General features: G+C 30.0%; 1 protein-coding gene and 1 long non-coding RNA gene across 5 annotated transcripts in view; one reads left to right on the forward strand and one right to left on the reverse strand.

The window, feature by feature from the left end:
• LOC106469267 (USP6 N-terminal-like protein) overlaps nucleotides 1–14,082 on the forward strand; it is a 74,873-nt gene that overhangs the window by 50,280 nt on the left and 10,511 nt on the right. For 3 of the 4 annotated variants that reach the window (XM_022397737.1, XM_013929747.2, XM_013929751.2), the window contains 6 exons: nucleotides 1,619–1,699; nucleotides 3,019–3,126; nucleotides 4,196–4,305; nucleotides 6,785–6,833; nucleotides 7,340–7,405; nucleotides 10,047–10,101. In XM_022397737.1, the coding sequence (XP_022253445.1) occupies nucleotides 1,619–1,699; nucleotides 3,019–3,126; nucleotides 4,196–4,305; nucleotides 6,785–6,833; nucleotides 7,340–7,405; nucleotides 10,047–10,101 (469 nt within the window). The remainder of the gene's footprint in view (nucleotides 1–1,618; nucleotides 1,700–3,018; nucleotides 3,127–4,195; nucleotides 4,306–6,784; nucleotides 6,834–7,339; nucleotides 7,406–10,046; nucleotides 10,102–14,082) is intronic. The other variant, XM_022397738.1, reaches the window with a different exon arrangement.
• The window catches only part of LOC111088233, a 20,819-nt gene continuing 13,835 nt past the window's right edge, over nucleotides 7,099–14,082 (reverse strand). Inside the window, exon 3 of the long non-coding RNA XR_002612826.1 lies at nucleotides 7,099–7,238. This is a non-coding gene — a long non-coding RNA (uncharacterized LOC111088233). The remainder of the gene's footprint in view (nucleotides 7,239–14,082) is intronic.

Genomic DNA, 14,082 nt, shown 5'->3' on the forward strand with positions numbered 1-14,082 from the left:
AATGTTCTTTGATGGCTCCATTTTGTAGTTGCATCGTTAGGCGTCATGACAGGGTTGTGGTAGTCATTCCGATGTAGGAGGCATTTGCCAGGAGCTCGCAGTCTCCTTTATTACACTTGTACTCGTAAATGACGTTCACTTGCTGTAGATCTGTTGTCTTTTTAGCAGGGCTGTTTTTCACGATAAAGTCCGACGTTGTGGTAGACTTGTAGTAGATGTTGAGTTGCAGTTTTGTGTTCTGTTTCTTTGGTGTGGTATTTTTGTAAACGATATCCTTTAGAATCCGTTCGTCTGTCTTGTATGCAGTGGAGAATTGGTTTTTATAGTAGACTTTGAGTTGTTCAGTGGAGTTGTGTATATACACACACACACGTAACCTACAGTAACCGAAATGTGATTGTATTTTACAAAAAATGGTATGCTAGTACTAAGACTAAGAAGAGTAAGACATTTGTACTTTGTAAATCCGTTTGTATGCTTTCAATACAGTTATGTGAGCTTCTCATGTGCTGCATGACTTACAACTCGTGTGGTGGTAGAATTAGTTGGATATAGTTCAAAGGTAAATAATACAAAAAAAATTAATAAATATAAATAGGTGTTTATTGTTACAAGATTTAAACTATTTAGAATAAAAATATGTTGTTTCCTATCACAATTTGCAATCATTCTAGAATGAAAAAAGAGGTGATTTTGATTTATTTCCTAATTCTTTATGATGGTTGCAAGGTCAGTCAAATCAACCAACCCCATATGGAGTTAAAGTAGAGAAAATAACAGATAAAATGTAAAGTTTTCCCGGAAAAAGTTTGACAGTTATCTAGGTGGTTATGGAGATTATGCAAATAAAAATTGACAATTTTCAGATAAAAGTATTTTTAATCTTAAAATCATAGTTACTTTGCATGTTGGATAGTCAACATTCTGAAAGAAAAAAATTCACTAGCAAATCTTGAATTAAAATACCTTAATACTTAATTTAATAAACCTGATATTTTTTGTACGAAAGTCGTGTGATATTTACTGACAGCCTGAGAAGTTATAGTATGACTATTCTCATGGTTACTTTGGTGGTTATGTACTGGGTGCTGTGCATTCAGCTTCATATTCAAAGAAGTAATAAGTATGTAATCACTCTCATGATTCTCTCAAAGTTAAAGAGTTTTAGTCATGGCCAATAATTCTTGATTAAGCTTTATGAATTAACAAATGTCTTGGCTGATTGTTGATGTATTTAAAAACCAGATAATAGTACCTAAAGGTAGTTTACAAAACTTCCATCTCCTAAGGGATATATTTGGTTTAATAGAAGTCTTTGTTTTTTTCACCACTTTTATTGTCTTAGCATCTTATTAATCAGCTGTATGAAATTATGCTGTAGTATTTTACATCAGGTTGTATAGATCTGCATGACATCATAGGAGACATTTGTATATACATTTCAGGTGCTTTGACTTTGCCTAAATAAATTTAAAAAGAAATACTCAGCATTGTAATAAACTACAATTTAATTTTCAGAGCGGAAGCTTGTATTCTTGAAATAAATTTTCTGATTTAAGCATGCCACAGGAGAATAGATCCTGTATTAGAACAGTTTATAGTTATATTGCATTTACAGGTCAGAGAAATGGAGAATGAAAGGTTAAACAAGTGGATGAAGATGCTTAAGTCATGGGAAAAGTACTCAAATCGTGACAAAGTAAGCTCTTATATTATGTTCTTTTCAACACAGTAAAAAAAATACATATTAATCTTTTTAATAAAAAAAAGTCACTAATATGTATGGATATTCAAATCAGAGCACATATAGATAGTGTTACATAACTTTTTAAAAGATTTAACCACAAGATGTGCTGCTTATAGGCATATTACTTGCTAAAGTAATGGAAATGTGAGCTAAAAAAAATGCTTTTAGGTAAAATCATTACTATTAATTTGAAGCGATAATTAATATTATGTGCATAAACCTGCAACTAGTCTAGAATCTTATTATTTACCATGTCTTAATTATGAAACATTTCATGTCACAGAAAAATTCTGAATATTTATACATAATTATGTTTTATTGATAAATAACCAGTATTTAGTGTGAAAGAACAAAAAAAGTTTATATAGCAATTTACTTTTGCACCTGTTTTGAAGTTGCCTATTTTTTCAGTTTTTTCCATTAACATTACAGGAAAATGTGATTGATTTTAATATTTCTTTGAATCTCATATTAGCCTTAACAGTATTATTTGTTTTCATTAACATCATTCTGGTCTTTTTGTACTGTTTTTTGGTTTTCTTAGTAAATAACTTAAAATTGGACTTGAAGTTAATAATTAATGATGTGACTAGTTTCCCAAAACCAAATCTCTGTTTCTCCATCCAAGAGCTGAATTTTAAATCTATATGTTGTCTATCTCAGCTCTGCTAATAATGCATGAGAGATAAAAGAGGTTATACTAGATATTTGTAAGCCCTTGTATTTTCGGGTTCTAAAAATGTACTCGGCCTACTCTGACCATCAGTGTCACTTATATTGTTTTACCAATTTTTTTGTATGATTAAGTAATATGATAATTTAAGAAAGTGGCTATTCTATATTTCAAGCTAACTGGTTAATATAACTAAAGAAATGTCATTTGTCATTCAAATATTATGTTGTTGAATTTGATGACTATCATGATGGAATTGTTCTCATAAACTCTGTGTGAAGCAGAAAGGTAAGTTTGGAATGTAAGTAAATGTATTGATAATAATCTATAAGTATGTTGTTCTTTGAACATGAATCTGTTTTAAAAAACGTGTTGTATTTCAGCAGTTTGATATGTAAACTGCACTTTCCTCTGTTAGTCATAGTGATTGCTCCTGTGACAAGAATATTTAGAAGGTAGCTTTATAGGATTATAAGTTCAGTCGTGAAAATAGTCTGATATGTAAAAATAGGATGTGTAAAATTATTTTCCCATATTTATTTCTATCAGTACAATATCATTGGTCAGAAAGTAACTAAAGTACTCCACTTTCTCGAAGCTCAAACGAAGAGTTTACAAAGGGATTCCAAATGCAGTAAGGGGCGAAGTGTGGGCTAGACTTTTAGACATCCACCGTGTGAAGCAGGAGCAGGAAGGAAAGTACCAGGTAAAAAACTAATTTGTGTCAACTTCTTTGTCTGATAACATTTGTTTCTTATTATAGATTTCTGTTGAAAAATAAAATTATATGGATAAAACTGTAAAGGGAAGAAATTTACAGTGAAGCTTAACCCTTTCACTGCCACTGTACAGTGTTTGACCTTTCATTAATAAAAATTGATAAGTCTCTAAATCTGAACAGACAGGCATTTCATTCATACATCACAATAACCATTAGACATTTTGAAATATGTTTGATTTATTTTGATAAGTTTGTGAATTATAACTAAATAAAACTCACTATGTAACATAATTATATATTGTTATAAAGTTTTCACATGTGAAATTTGAAATTTTTGATTCACAAAAGTATTTTTAATCTTAAAATGAAAATTATTTTGCATGTTAGATAGGCAACATGGGAAAAGAAAAAAGGTAGGAGAAAAACATTGCTTAACAAACCTTAAGACTTGATATAAAAAAAAATTTATATTTTGCGTATGAAAGCCTTGTAATGTTTACTGATAATCTGCCAAATTTCGTGAATGTACGCTTACTAATTTAAAAGTTATAGCATAAAAACTATAACAAGTACAAAATGGTTACGAGGTCTGTTCCGAGCCCATGCTGAAAGAGTTAATGTCATTCTTAATAGTATGTTCTGCAATATTTGTTTATTGATACTTAGAGAAGGTGCAAAAGTTCATGTTAAGGATGGAGCACTTTTTAAAGTACTATAAGTAACAGATTACTGATGTAAGAAAATGTGAAGAAACATCTAGCTCTTTGTTTTTTTTTATCATTTGTTCTATAATGCAGTAATTTCATTCATATGCTTGATAGTTTTTGTATGATTCTATCGAACTGAGTACTATTATGTATGCTAGTTTGAACGAATAGCTACACAGTGAGAAGATTTGAATGTGTCATTATTTCTATTCTTAGGTAGTTTTTAGTTTGTTTCAAAAATATATTTTTCAAAATTTAGAAAACTTGATACTTTTAATAAAGTTATTAGTAATTGTTTTCAAATTATTGTTCATATAATAAAACTTGTTTGTTTGTATGTGTTATAGGAAATGCAACGACGTGCTAGAAAATGGTCACCGGATATTCGACAAATAGACTTGGATGTCAATCGTACATACAGAAATCACATAATGTTCCGGGAACGTTATGGTAGTAAGTAAGTGTACTTCATACCTGTCTGTATAAATCCATATATAATTATTTCTGTATTTATTTGTTTGACATCTCCATAAATTTCTTGCTAATCTGTCTACTCATCTATTTCACATCTGACTACTCATATTTGCTTTATCTGCCAATTTTCTTTTTTGTGTGCCTGTGTCTTTTCTATTCATCTATCTTTGTCTTTTTATCTATTCTTTACTAGCCTACCCATTGCTTCTTTATTATAAATTATCTATCTACTATCTACCCAAACCTGTCATATATATGTACAGTTTTCTCTGTTTATCCAGCTATGTTTTACAAGAAATAGAGGTTTATGACACTTAAATAAGAACAATTTGTAAATGTTAATGCAGTGACATGTTGCTGTAGGTGTGAATTTTCTCTATTTTGAGTGAATATTTATCACTTCTATACTTCATTCACAACAACTTCTTGACCATTTGGTAGTGCACTACCATTAGAGATGGGCTTGTGGTTAGAGAGAAATATCACAACCCTTTCCAAAGAAGGATATTCAAGTAGTGAGATTGTTAAAAAGAAATGTAAAACAAAATTTTACTTTCTTTTGATGTTTAATAGGTGTTGTATCTTTCTAAGTGAGTTTTCTAAAAGCCTATCATGTTTACTTTTCAGCTTTTGCAGATGATTTAGCATTATTTATTACTTCCCATAGCCAGCTCTGTGTTTGTTAAGTGTTAGAGGTTAGTTAAAATAAGACTGGTTGTGTTAGCCACTCCACTTGCTATGTTTAGGATGGTGCAGTTCTGTTTTCTTATTTCTTTCTTGTATCTTCAGAGAAATTAGTTTTAGGTTGTATTATAGGAAAAATACTGTTATTACCACAACACAGTTTAAACAGTAACTGTCAGATGTCCTCTGATGTGAGACAGTAGGAGTGGTTTAATGAATTTTCATTGGTCAAATGACATGTTAGGGAGAATTAGATAAAAATCAGGTATATTATGCTAAAGTTATGTTTTTCTACAATGGTTGTTTAAGCCAATAGCTATTGTTTCTGTGTCCCCTAAATAAGGTATACTATATTATTTATTTATTGTTACTTTCATTATTGGTATTTGTTATACTATTTAATACATTAAATATCATTACTTCATAATTTTTATTATTATACTTTATAGAAACTGTTTTGCACTGCTAGCTTAACTCTATGTGGACAGCCCAATGTATCAACCTTGTACTGGAGAATTAAAGATTACTATAATTCCTATGCATATCTTCACAAAATTTGGCAATCTTGTAGTATATGTGGAAAGTATATTATACACAAAAAATCACTAAATAGTGTTTTTACCAAAGATTCACCTGAGAATTTACTAAGTCAGTCTGTCTGAAAGGTAAATCTCATGGTAGGAATAAAATCACTTACTTTCGTTTCAAAGTTTTCATATTTAATTTGTCTAACCTCTAGAATCTTCTAAATGAATATAAAAAGTTTTTTTGTTTTTTTTTAATGTTAGTTTAAAAAAAAACTTTTGATAGTCATCTAGAAGATTTTAGAGGTTAGGCAAATTAAATATGAAAACTGAAATGAAAGTAAGTGTTCTTATCTGTATATTTTTTCTACACAAACAGTATAACATTGATTCCAGATTCTCTAGAGACATCATTCAAGTGCTTGAGAGATGTAATCGCTAAGCCTTATTGATTCTCTAATATTAAGGTGAACACTAGAATGGAACATTAAAAACTATAACTTATCTGGCTTTCTAACTAAGGTATAAATAGATTAAGAAAAATTTATTACTGATCAGAGCAACAATTTTAGTTTGCTAAATATATATATATATATCTCAGTAAATTGAGAAGTTGAGAGTTTCTTATTTTGTATTCTAGCTTGTCAGTATGTGAAGTGTGAGTTTCTAATTGGTTAGGCATTATTAACATTGTATTGTAATTATCTAAGTTCCTCATTGCAATTTCAGTGGGTTTTTCTTTCTTTAGTCTACTTAAATGTGATCCCAGAAGTTGTCATCTACATTCATTGGAGGGTTTGTGGAAAATCTGTTACGGTGTGGTTTATGATGGACCTTACTATACTTCACAGTAGCTTGTTACAATAGAAATTGTGATGTCACACAATAGTATGTAATCTTGGCTATAAGACAGCACAATTCACAGTGGAGGAAGCTGTTCAACTGGCATCAAAGGATGTAGAATGTACATGAATAAATTTTTAAAGTGCAATTAATGCTCAGTATATGTACATGACATATAACTTTGTTCTATGAAAAATTATATGCAGTAATGCAGATGTATTCTGTCACTGGATTTTTAATGATAAATATAATAAAGGAAATGGGAAGAATGAAGTAATCAGTGCTATTTGTGGGATACCCTAGTGTGAACCACTTTTTTGTGATAATTAATTGTGATTCAAATCTTTTGGTCTTTATTTATTATGTTTTACAGCTTGTGTGTTTATACCTTGTTTTTTCTTGTTTCTAAAGACAGAAAGCTCTGTTTCAAGTTCTCACAGCTTACTCCATATATAATACTGTAAGTATTATTGTGCTTTGATTTTCAACACTAAGTATATCTGTGTCCCAAAAGTTACTCTCTAAACAGTGTTATACTAACCAGATGCTCATTGAATAGCACAGTAAGAAAGTGTAAAAGGAAATAAAGCAGTTAAAATAAATGTTTTCGTTTTGGCATATAGTATTTATTTTCTGTAATTTATATTAACTGAAACTAGCTCTTTTAGAACAGTTTCAAAACTGTTTTAAAGAAGTCACAATATTTTTAATAATCTTTAAACATATGAGTTTTTATATATTTTTATTCACTCCAAGAGTACCTGTGACATTTTTAAAAGTTGAGGCAGGGTTTAGCTTTACAGAAAAATTATGTTTTGCTGTCCATCTCTGTCAAGGACTACTATATGTATGACACCTGCTTGATCTATAAAGATAAAAAAATAATATTCAAGTCAGAATATAATAAGTAGTGTTTTTTCTTACATGGATCTTAAGTAATGACTGTGGTTTATGTGATGGTTTCAGGAAGTAGGATACTGTCAGGGAATGAGTCAGATTGCTGCACTCTTATTAATGTATATGAATGAGGAGGTGAGTGAAAACTGAAAACATAACATGAATTATAACTTTTTTGTAGAACTATTTATCTCCTTTTTGTTTTTTATAAATATGTTGCTATCACACACATTCCACAGTTTTTAGTACCAGTGGATACAGAAGGTTGAAAAATGTGGTAGGGAAGAAAATATTAATTATTACAATTATTAATTAGTAACTAAAGTTTTATTTATTTAGTAATTAGTTTTCCCAATGTTTTGGTTGCTAATTTGCTGCCATCTTCAGGGAAGTCCTGAGAAAGACTATTTGTGTGATGGTAATGGCTGAGTTTTGTTCCTAGTTATTTTCTATAGAAATTCTGTTGTTTTATCTGCTCAGCTGTGGTCTCCCCCATTAGTACTTGAATCAACTTACTATTTTAATGTTTCCAGGTTTTGTTGACTTCCATCATGGGATGTCTAAGTGTGTTATCAGTTAGCTGGATATACAAGGCTTCTTTTTATCCCACTTTTTGTTTTATGTTCATATGTGATTATTTTCTTACTATTCTATTTTAATGTATGGGCTTCTTCAAGATGCTGACCTTCTTGCAGTTGTACTGGCATTAAAGAGTTTTTTTTATGTTTATTATGCTTCTGAATTATAACAGATGTTTCCATGAATGTTACTCGTAAAAAATAGCATTTGTTCACGTTAAACAAATATTGGATTGACAACACATTTGTGTAATTTGGCCACCATGTTTTCCAGAAAGTACAAGAAATATCTATGGGAGGTAGTTTCAATTCACTAGTTCTAGCTTTATATTTATTCAAACTTGAATTTTCATACATAACAAATCATAGTAAGAAAGGCTATAATAAAGCTCTGGATATCAGTTGTACTTATAGGTATATTGATCACATTCTTTTACCTAATTATCATTCTTTCTCTTATCTGTAATTCGTATCCTATTAATCATTCCAATTTATTTTATGGTCTTCCTCTCTGTCATGATGAACTATTCCAAATTCAAACATTTGTTGGTTTTGTTTCTGGAATTTACAGGGGATTTTGTAAATAGTGTTTGTGCTGTTCAGTGGGTCTTTAATTGGTTTAGTTTGTACTAACTTTGATCATATTATGTTGTGGCATATACTCTTTATTTAGTCTGGGTATGTCTTCAGAAAAACCTCTGACATAGAGACTATGAATTTATGTCTGTAATCTTCCTACTTGTTGTTGATGTATATCTTTATTTTATTCTTTCTTAAGTGTTTTGGGTACGTATCCCTTTATATCAAGGGTCTCTGATATACAGAGGATATATAAACAGCATTAAGTCAGAACAGATGAGGAACCAAGACATAAGATTAAAAAAAATTAATTATTAGTATTGAGTTATATAAAATAATAATAAATAAAATAAGCAAGATGCATTAGTAATTAATAAGTAGACATAGATTATCACATAGGCTACTAACCATAGCTGATTGATATCCACTCACCACAGTCTTACCATAAATACATATAAATTGTAATAATTATATGTGGAAAGAAATATGTGAAATTCAATATGTAGAAAGTAAGATGAAGGTCACAAATGTAAAAAAATCTATGGAAGTTATTTGTGTTAAATGGAGGTAGTGATAACCTTATGAGTTATTTACTATTAATAATAGGTAATTAAAAAGAAAAGGAAATTTGTATAAAAATATTTATAAGTTCATTGGTAAAAATGCATTATATAGATAAAACTTTTGTTTACTACATAGAAAGGAAAGATGTTTTTTAATCAAATTATCACATGAATAAAACACATTTGCATTATATTTCATTTTAATGTTTGGGTTAACAAAGTAGTGTAATTAATACATCTGTGTTTGTTAGATGTGTGTAAATGATATTGTACACAAAGATAATATCTGGAACATGATTTCATTTTAATTAGAATTTTTAAAACCTCAAAATATTGTATCATTTTTTGGTCCAACTGCAATCTTTTGTATGTGCAATATTCAGTATTTTTATTCAACTGTGACATTGAACTTATCATATTGATGTTTAACATATGATGTGTATTGGCTGTCTTCGAAACTTGCATTTTGTTCCCTCTGTATATATATGTCTAAACTTTAGCTACCAAAATATTAAATAGTGAACACAGAAATTTTGCACATGCATTTCTTAGCACATGAAAGTGTACCTTTTATATGACAAAACTTACTCCAATGCACAGTTTGTAATTTTTTGGAAAAACAAAACACAACTGCATGCATATGCCCCGTCAAGTCATTGCTCTGCCAAATTAACTGTGATGTTTGAATAGGCATAATACCAGTTGTGGGCATACTTAATTAAAAACATATATTTGATTATAACACAGTATATATATTTTAATTAAAATTTATAAACTTATGTTTCACTTCTGCATAATGCTGGAATTATTTTTATATCACTAGTAGTAATCTTGAAAATACAGATGTAAAATTGTGATAAAGCTTAAATATTTTTAAATTACAATTACATCAAAGAAACATTTTAATAGGTTTTAATATTAGGCACAGAACTATTTCTACTCTGGTTTGCACACATTTTATCTGCAATTAATTTATAAATAGATATTCAGATTTATAAAACAGTTTGACAAATTTTCCACATTAATGAATAATAATTCTTTCTCACTGGTTTACAGGATGCGTTTTGGTCATTATCTGTTCTGATGTCAAATGAGAAGCATGCAATGCATGGTAAGTTCAAGTGTTGTGATATATGAATGAGTAAAATTAAAACAATACATTGGTGGTTAGCTTACAGTAATTTTATACACAAGTATAACTAATACAATGCATGATAATTTAGCTTACAATGTTGTGATCCATTGATAACTAAACTTTAAGCAAAAGCCCTTGGCAGTCTACCCCCATTTCTCCCAAACACACACACACACCCATTTTTATTGACAATAAGCCACTATATTTATCTCAGTTTTACAAAAAATTATCTATATCAAATGTGACTCGTAAACTGAAAATTGCTGTCTTGACAACACTGGGCAGTATCGATCATTTGAACTATGTATCTGCAAGGAAACAGGTGTCTATTCTTGGAATGATATTGTTAGTGTAAGATAATCTCAAGACTTGTTTGACAGAAATCTAAAATCATTAAGTTGTTGATAGGATAAAAAAACATGGACATTTTGGAATTTTCCTAATTCTGTCATCAGCATAAACACCTCAAAATAATAACATTTCTAATTGAAGTTCTTCATCAGCTGCTGCCTAAAATTCATTAATACAAAAAGAGAAAGAAATCTAAACAGCAACAATATAATAGAATGAGTGTAGCATGCCCATTCATGTAAATTTGTGTATAAAATACTTAAAATGTTTGGTCAGGACATATAAAAGTGAATATGCTTGGGTCTTATGGATGCATAGAAATTAGACCTTTTTCATATCTTTTTCAGGGGGGATCTATTCAAGGTATATAAATGCCATATTACATTTGCATATGAAAAATAAGTCAAACTGCATTTGCTCCTGTTATCCATTGTACCAATTGGAGATGGCTTGAATTGGTAATGAACAAAAACTTTAATATAAGTTTAACATAACAACAAATGTACAACGTTTTGTCATCATCAGTGTCAGTGTAAACTACTTCTACCTGATGATGACAAGACCTTGTTGAAATGTTGTACATTTGCTGTTATGTTAAACTTATATTAAAGTTTTTCTTTATTACCCATTCAAGCCGTCTCCAAGCATTATTAGTCTCAAAGTGGGTTTCTCGTCATCGAAATTGTACCAATAGTTGCTCTAAAATTAGCTGCAATAGTATATGCAGAAAAAAAAGGGTATTTCTTTATACCAATAACATAATTTTGCTTAACTGTTTCTGGTCCAAAGGGTCACTCGAGTTACTCACCACTAAACCTTATAAATTTAATAAAAAACATATGACTCTATTTCAAGAATTTCTTTACACAAACTTTTCATGAATAATATAATGTTGAAATTATTCACACCTACATTTCTGTCATATATCTTGGCATGCGAACTATAAACCTCGTATTTGTGGATTTTTTATGCTCATTCCTATGCTCATATTTATTTCTCTCAGTCAAATTTCAGTATTTCCTGTTAGTGATGTTTGCTTTGTTTCTACACCTTCTGTTTGTTCACAAAGATTTTCTGACTTTTAACGCTTTTCAGTTGAGAATACATTAGTATTGTGTTATAATTAATCGAAGAGTTGGAAGTTAGTACTGTCAACTGTAATTAATATTAACTTCTGACAAAAGGAAAACTAAAAATCAACCTGACAATCAGAATATCTAATGAAATCCATCCTTCTTATGTTTCTACTTATAAAGATTAGAAAGCATTGTTTCACCAGTTTGGTAATCAACAGTAATGAAACAACTTGAAGACACAATTTAAAAACTTTCATAACATTCAGAAGCCAGATTGTTTCTTGGTATTTTCTGGTGATTATCTTTTTTACCTAATGTTTTTGTGTGATATTGTATTTGCTGAAATATTCTTCTATGAAAAGATATTTTCAACAAGCGATATTAGTGTGTATGATGGCATCATGTCAGACTACACAAATCCCTTTTTTATGATATTGAATACAATGTTAAATTTATCTTCACAAAAAATATTGTCAAAATATTCTATGACCCCTAATAAATGTAACGGGGATTCCATTTTGAAAGTTGAGGTTTTTGCCACTGATAAATTTTTTAGTCTCTCTGTGTTTGTTTGATTTGTAGAAGGTTCAGTTTCACTGTTTAATAATAAATGAGATTAAAGAAGTTTAGTGTTAAAATGAAAAATTTCAATTAAAAATTCTGAAGAACTGTGAGTAGCTGTTTTAATGTTTTACATTAGGAATTAACAACATGATTAATCTATAGTGCCATGTCAGACTGAAAGAAATAAAAATCTAAAATTCAGTCAAAGTTAAATATACTATTTTAATACCAACTAAACTTGCTACAGTAATACTTAGTATTCCATAGTAAATGACCTTACAGTGAAAAGTTTATCATCTTTAATACAAATTGCATGATTACCTGTGTTAGTTCTAGCATTATTGTGAACTTTATTTATGATCTTAGGAATATGTGTTGGTTAAAAAATTCAACTAAAGACAAAAGTGGAAACAAAAACTATAACTGAGCACTTTCAAAGATTAGGCCTTTTCTTCATCAGTACTCCCAATTTTTTGTGGGGACACTCAGTTTCTAAACATTAACCCTTTGACTACCACTCACCCTTTAAACTCCTTTCTGTGCGAGTAACGAGGTTTTACTGAGCTACATTCAAAATATAATTAAACCACTTTACTATCAATGTATTATAATGATATTAGCATTATCATGTATAATTCAAAGTTTTATATTATCTACGTTTTATTTTAAAAGAAACTTTTAAAAAAATACTTAAACTGTAGTTGTGTTGCCATGTGATGCACAAGCATTCACAGATCTTAACTTTTTGTCTTTATTACTTGAATTAATAGCACACGTACAGTGTATGTGTACATTTGGACTGAATTGTATTCCTACAGCACTATTTACCCATCCAAGTTTCAGATTCATTTGGTTCAATTCAGAAGAACACAAGAAATACATACTCTCATTCCCCATGCCCACCTTCTATACTTAAACTTGAGGTTTATAAGCCACATGTATTTATTTGATATACATGTTTATAACCAACAGAAAGAGCTAATTTTAAAATACAATTTTTAAATGGTTATTTTAAAACTGGTGCATGGCATCACTTAACACATTGCGGACAAGTCACAAGTTTACTCATGTTTCGTGTAGAGCATCTTTATATACCATTTATTAAAACATTGAGTTCGAAAGGAGTTGGACACGATTTATTTTGTTCCATACGGTTATTATTTTTCTGATTTTTGCTTACTATACCAATATTCTTATAAATAACTTCTCGCAGAAAATGTAACATGTTGCGTGAATATGAGATAATTACTGAACTATTTGAAGGTGAAGATTCTGATGTGGATGTGTTTGTGGATCATTCTGACAGTGACTCTAGCTTCAGTGATGCTATTAGACCTACAAAGATAAGTAAAGTTGTTGTGCTCTCAACTGATTTTGAATCAGAAAATGATGATTCTACAAATGTTCCTGTTGTGGTAATGATAATTGGTCAGAAATAGATACTCCACCAAACTTGGAAATGTATGAAGGAAATCCAAGGGCCACTATAACTCCATCCAAACCTGAAAGTATTGCTGCTGTGACAAGTCTGATGTTTGGTGATGACTAGTTTGAAATGTTTTGTCAGGAAATGTGTACCTACTATAATCAAACTGCAGAGAAACAAAATGTCATTTAAAGGACTTCAATGGTCTGAAGTTACACCTACAGACATGAGGAAATTCCTAGGCCTTATTCTACTAATGGGACAGACAAGGAAATAAAACTGGCAAGATTATTGGTCAACAGATCCTCTTTTGATTAGCCCAATGACAATGAGCCACAACAGATTTGAACAAATTTGGACATTTTGGCAATTCAGTGATAATCAGAAAATAAATGAGTCTTCAGGCAGGCTCTTCAAAATTCAACCAGAACTGGATTATTTCCTCAATAAATTCAGGACACTATACAGATCAAAGCAACAGTTGTCATTGGATGAGGGCATGATTCCATGGAGAGGACGTCTAAGATTCTGAACATACAA

This window comes from Limulus polyphemus, unplaced genomic scaffold (assembly GCF_000517525.1).
Source record: "Limulus polyphemus unplaced genomic scaffold, Limulus_polyphemus-2.1.2 Scaffold3385, whole genome shotgun sequence".
Taxonomy (NCBI): Eukaryota; Metazoa; Arthropoda; class Merostomata; order Xiphosura; family Limulidae; genus Limulus; species Limulus polyphemus.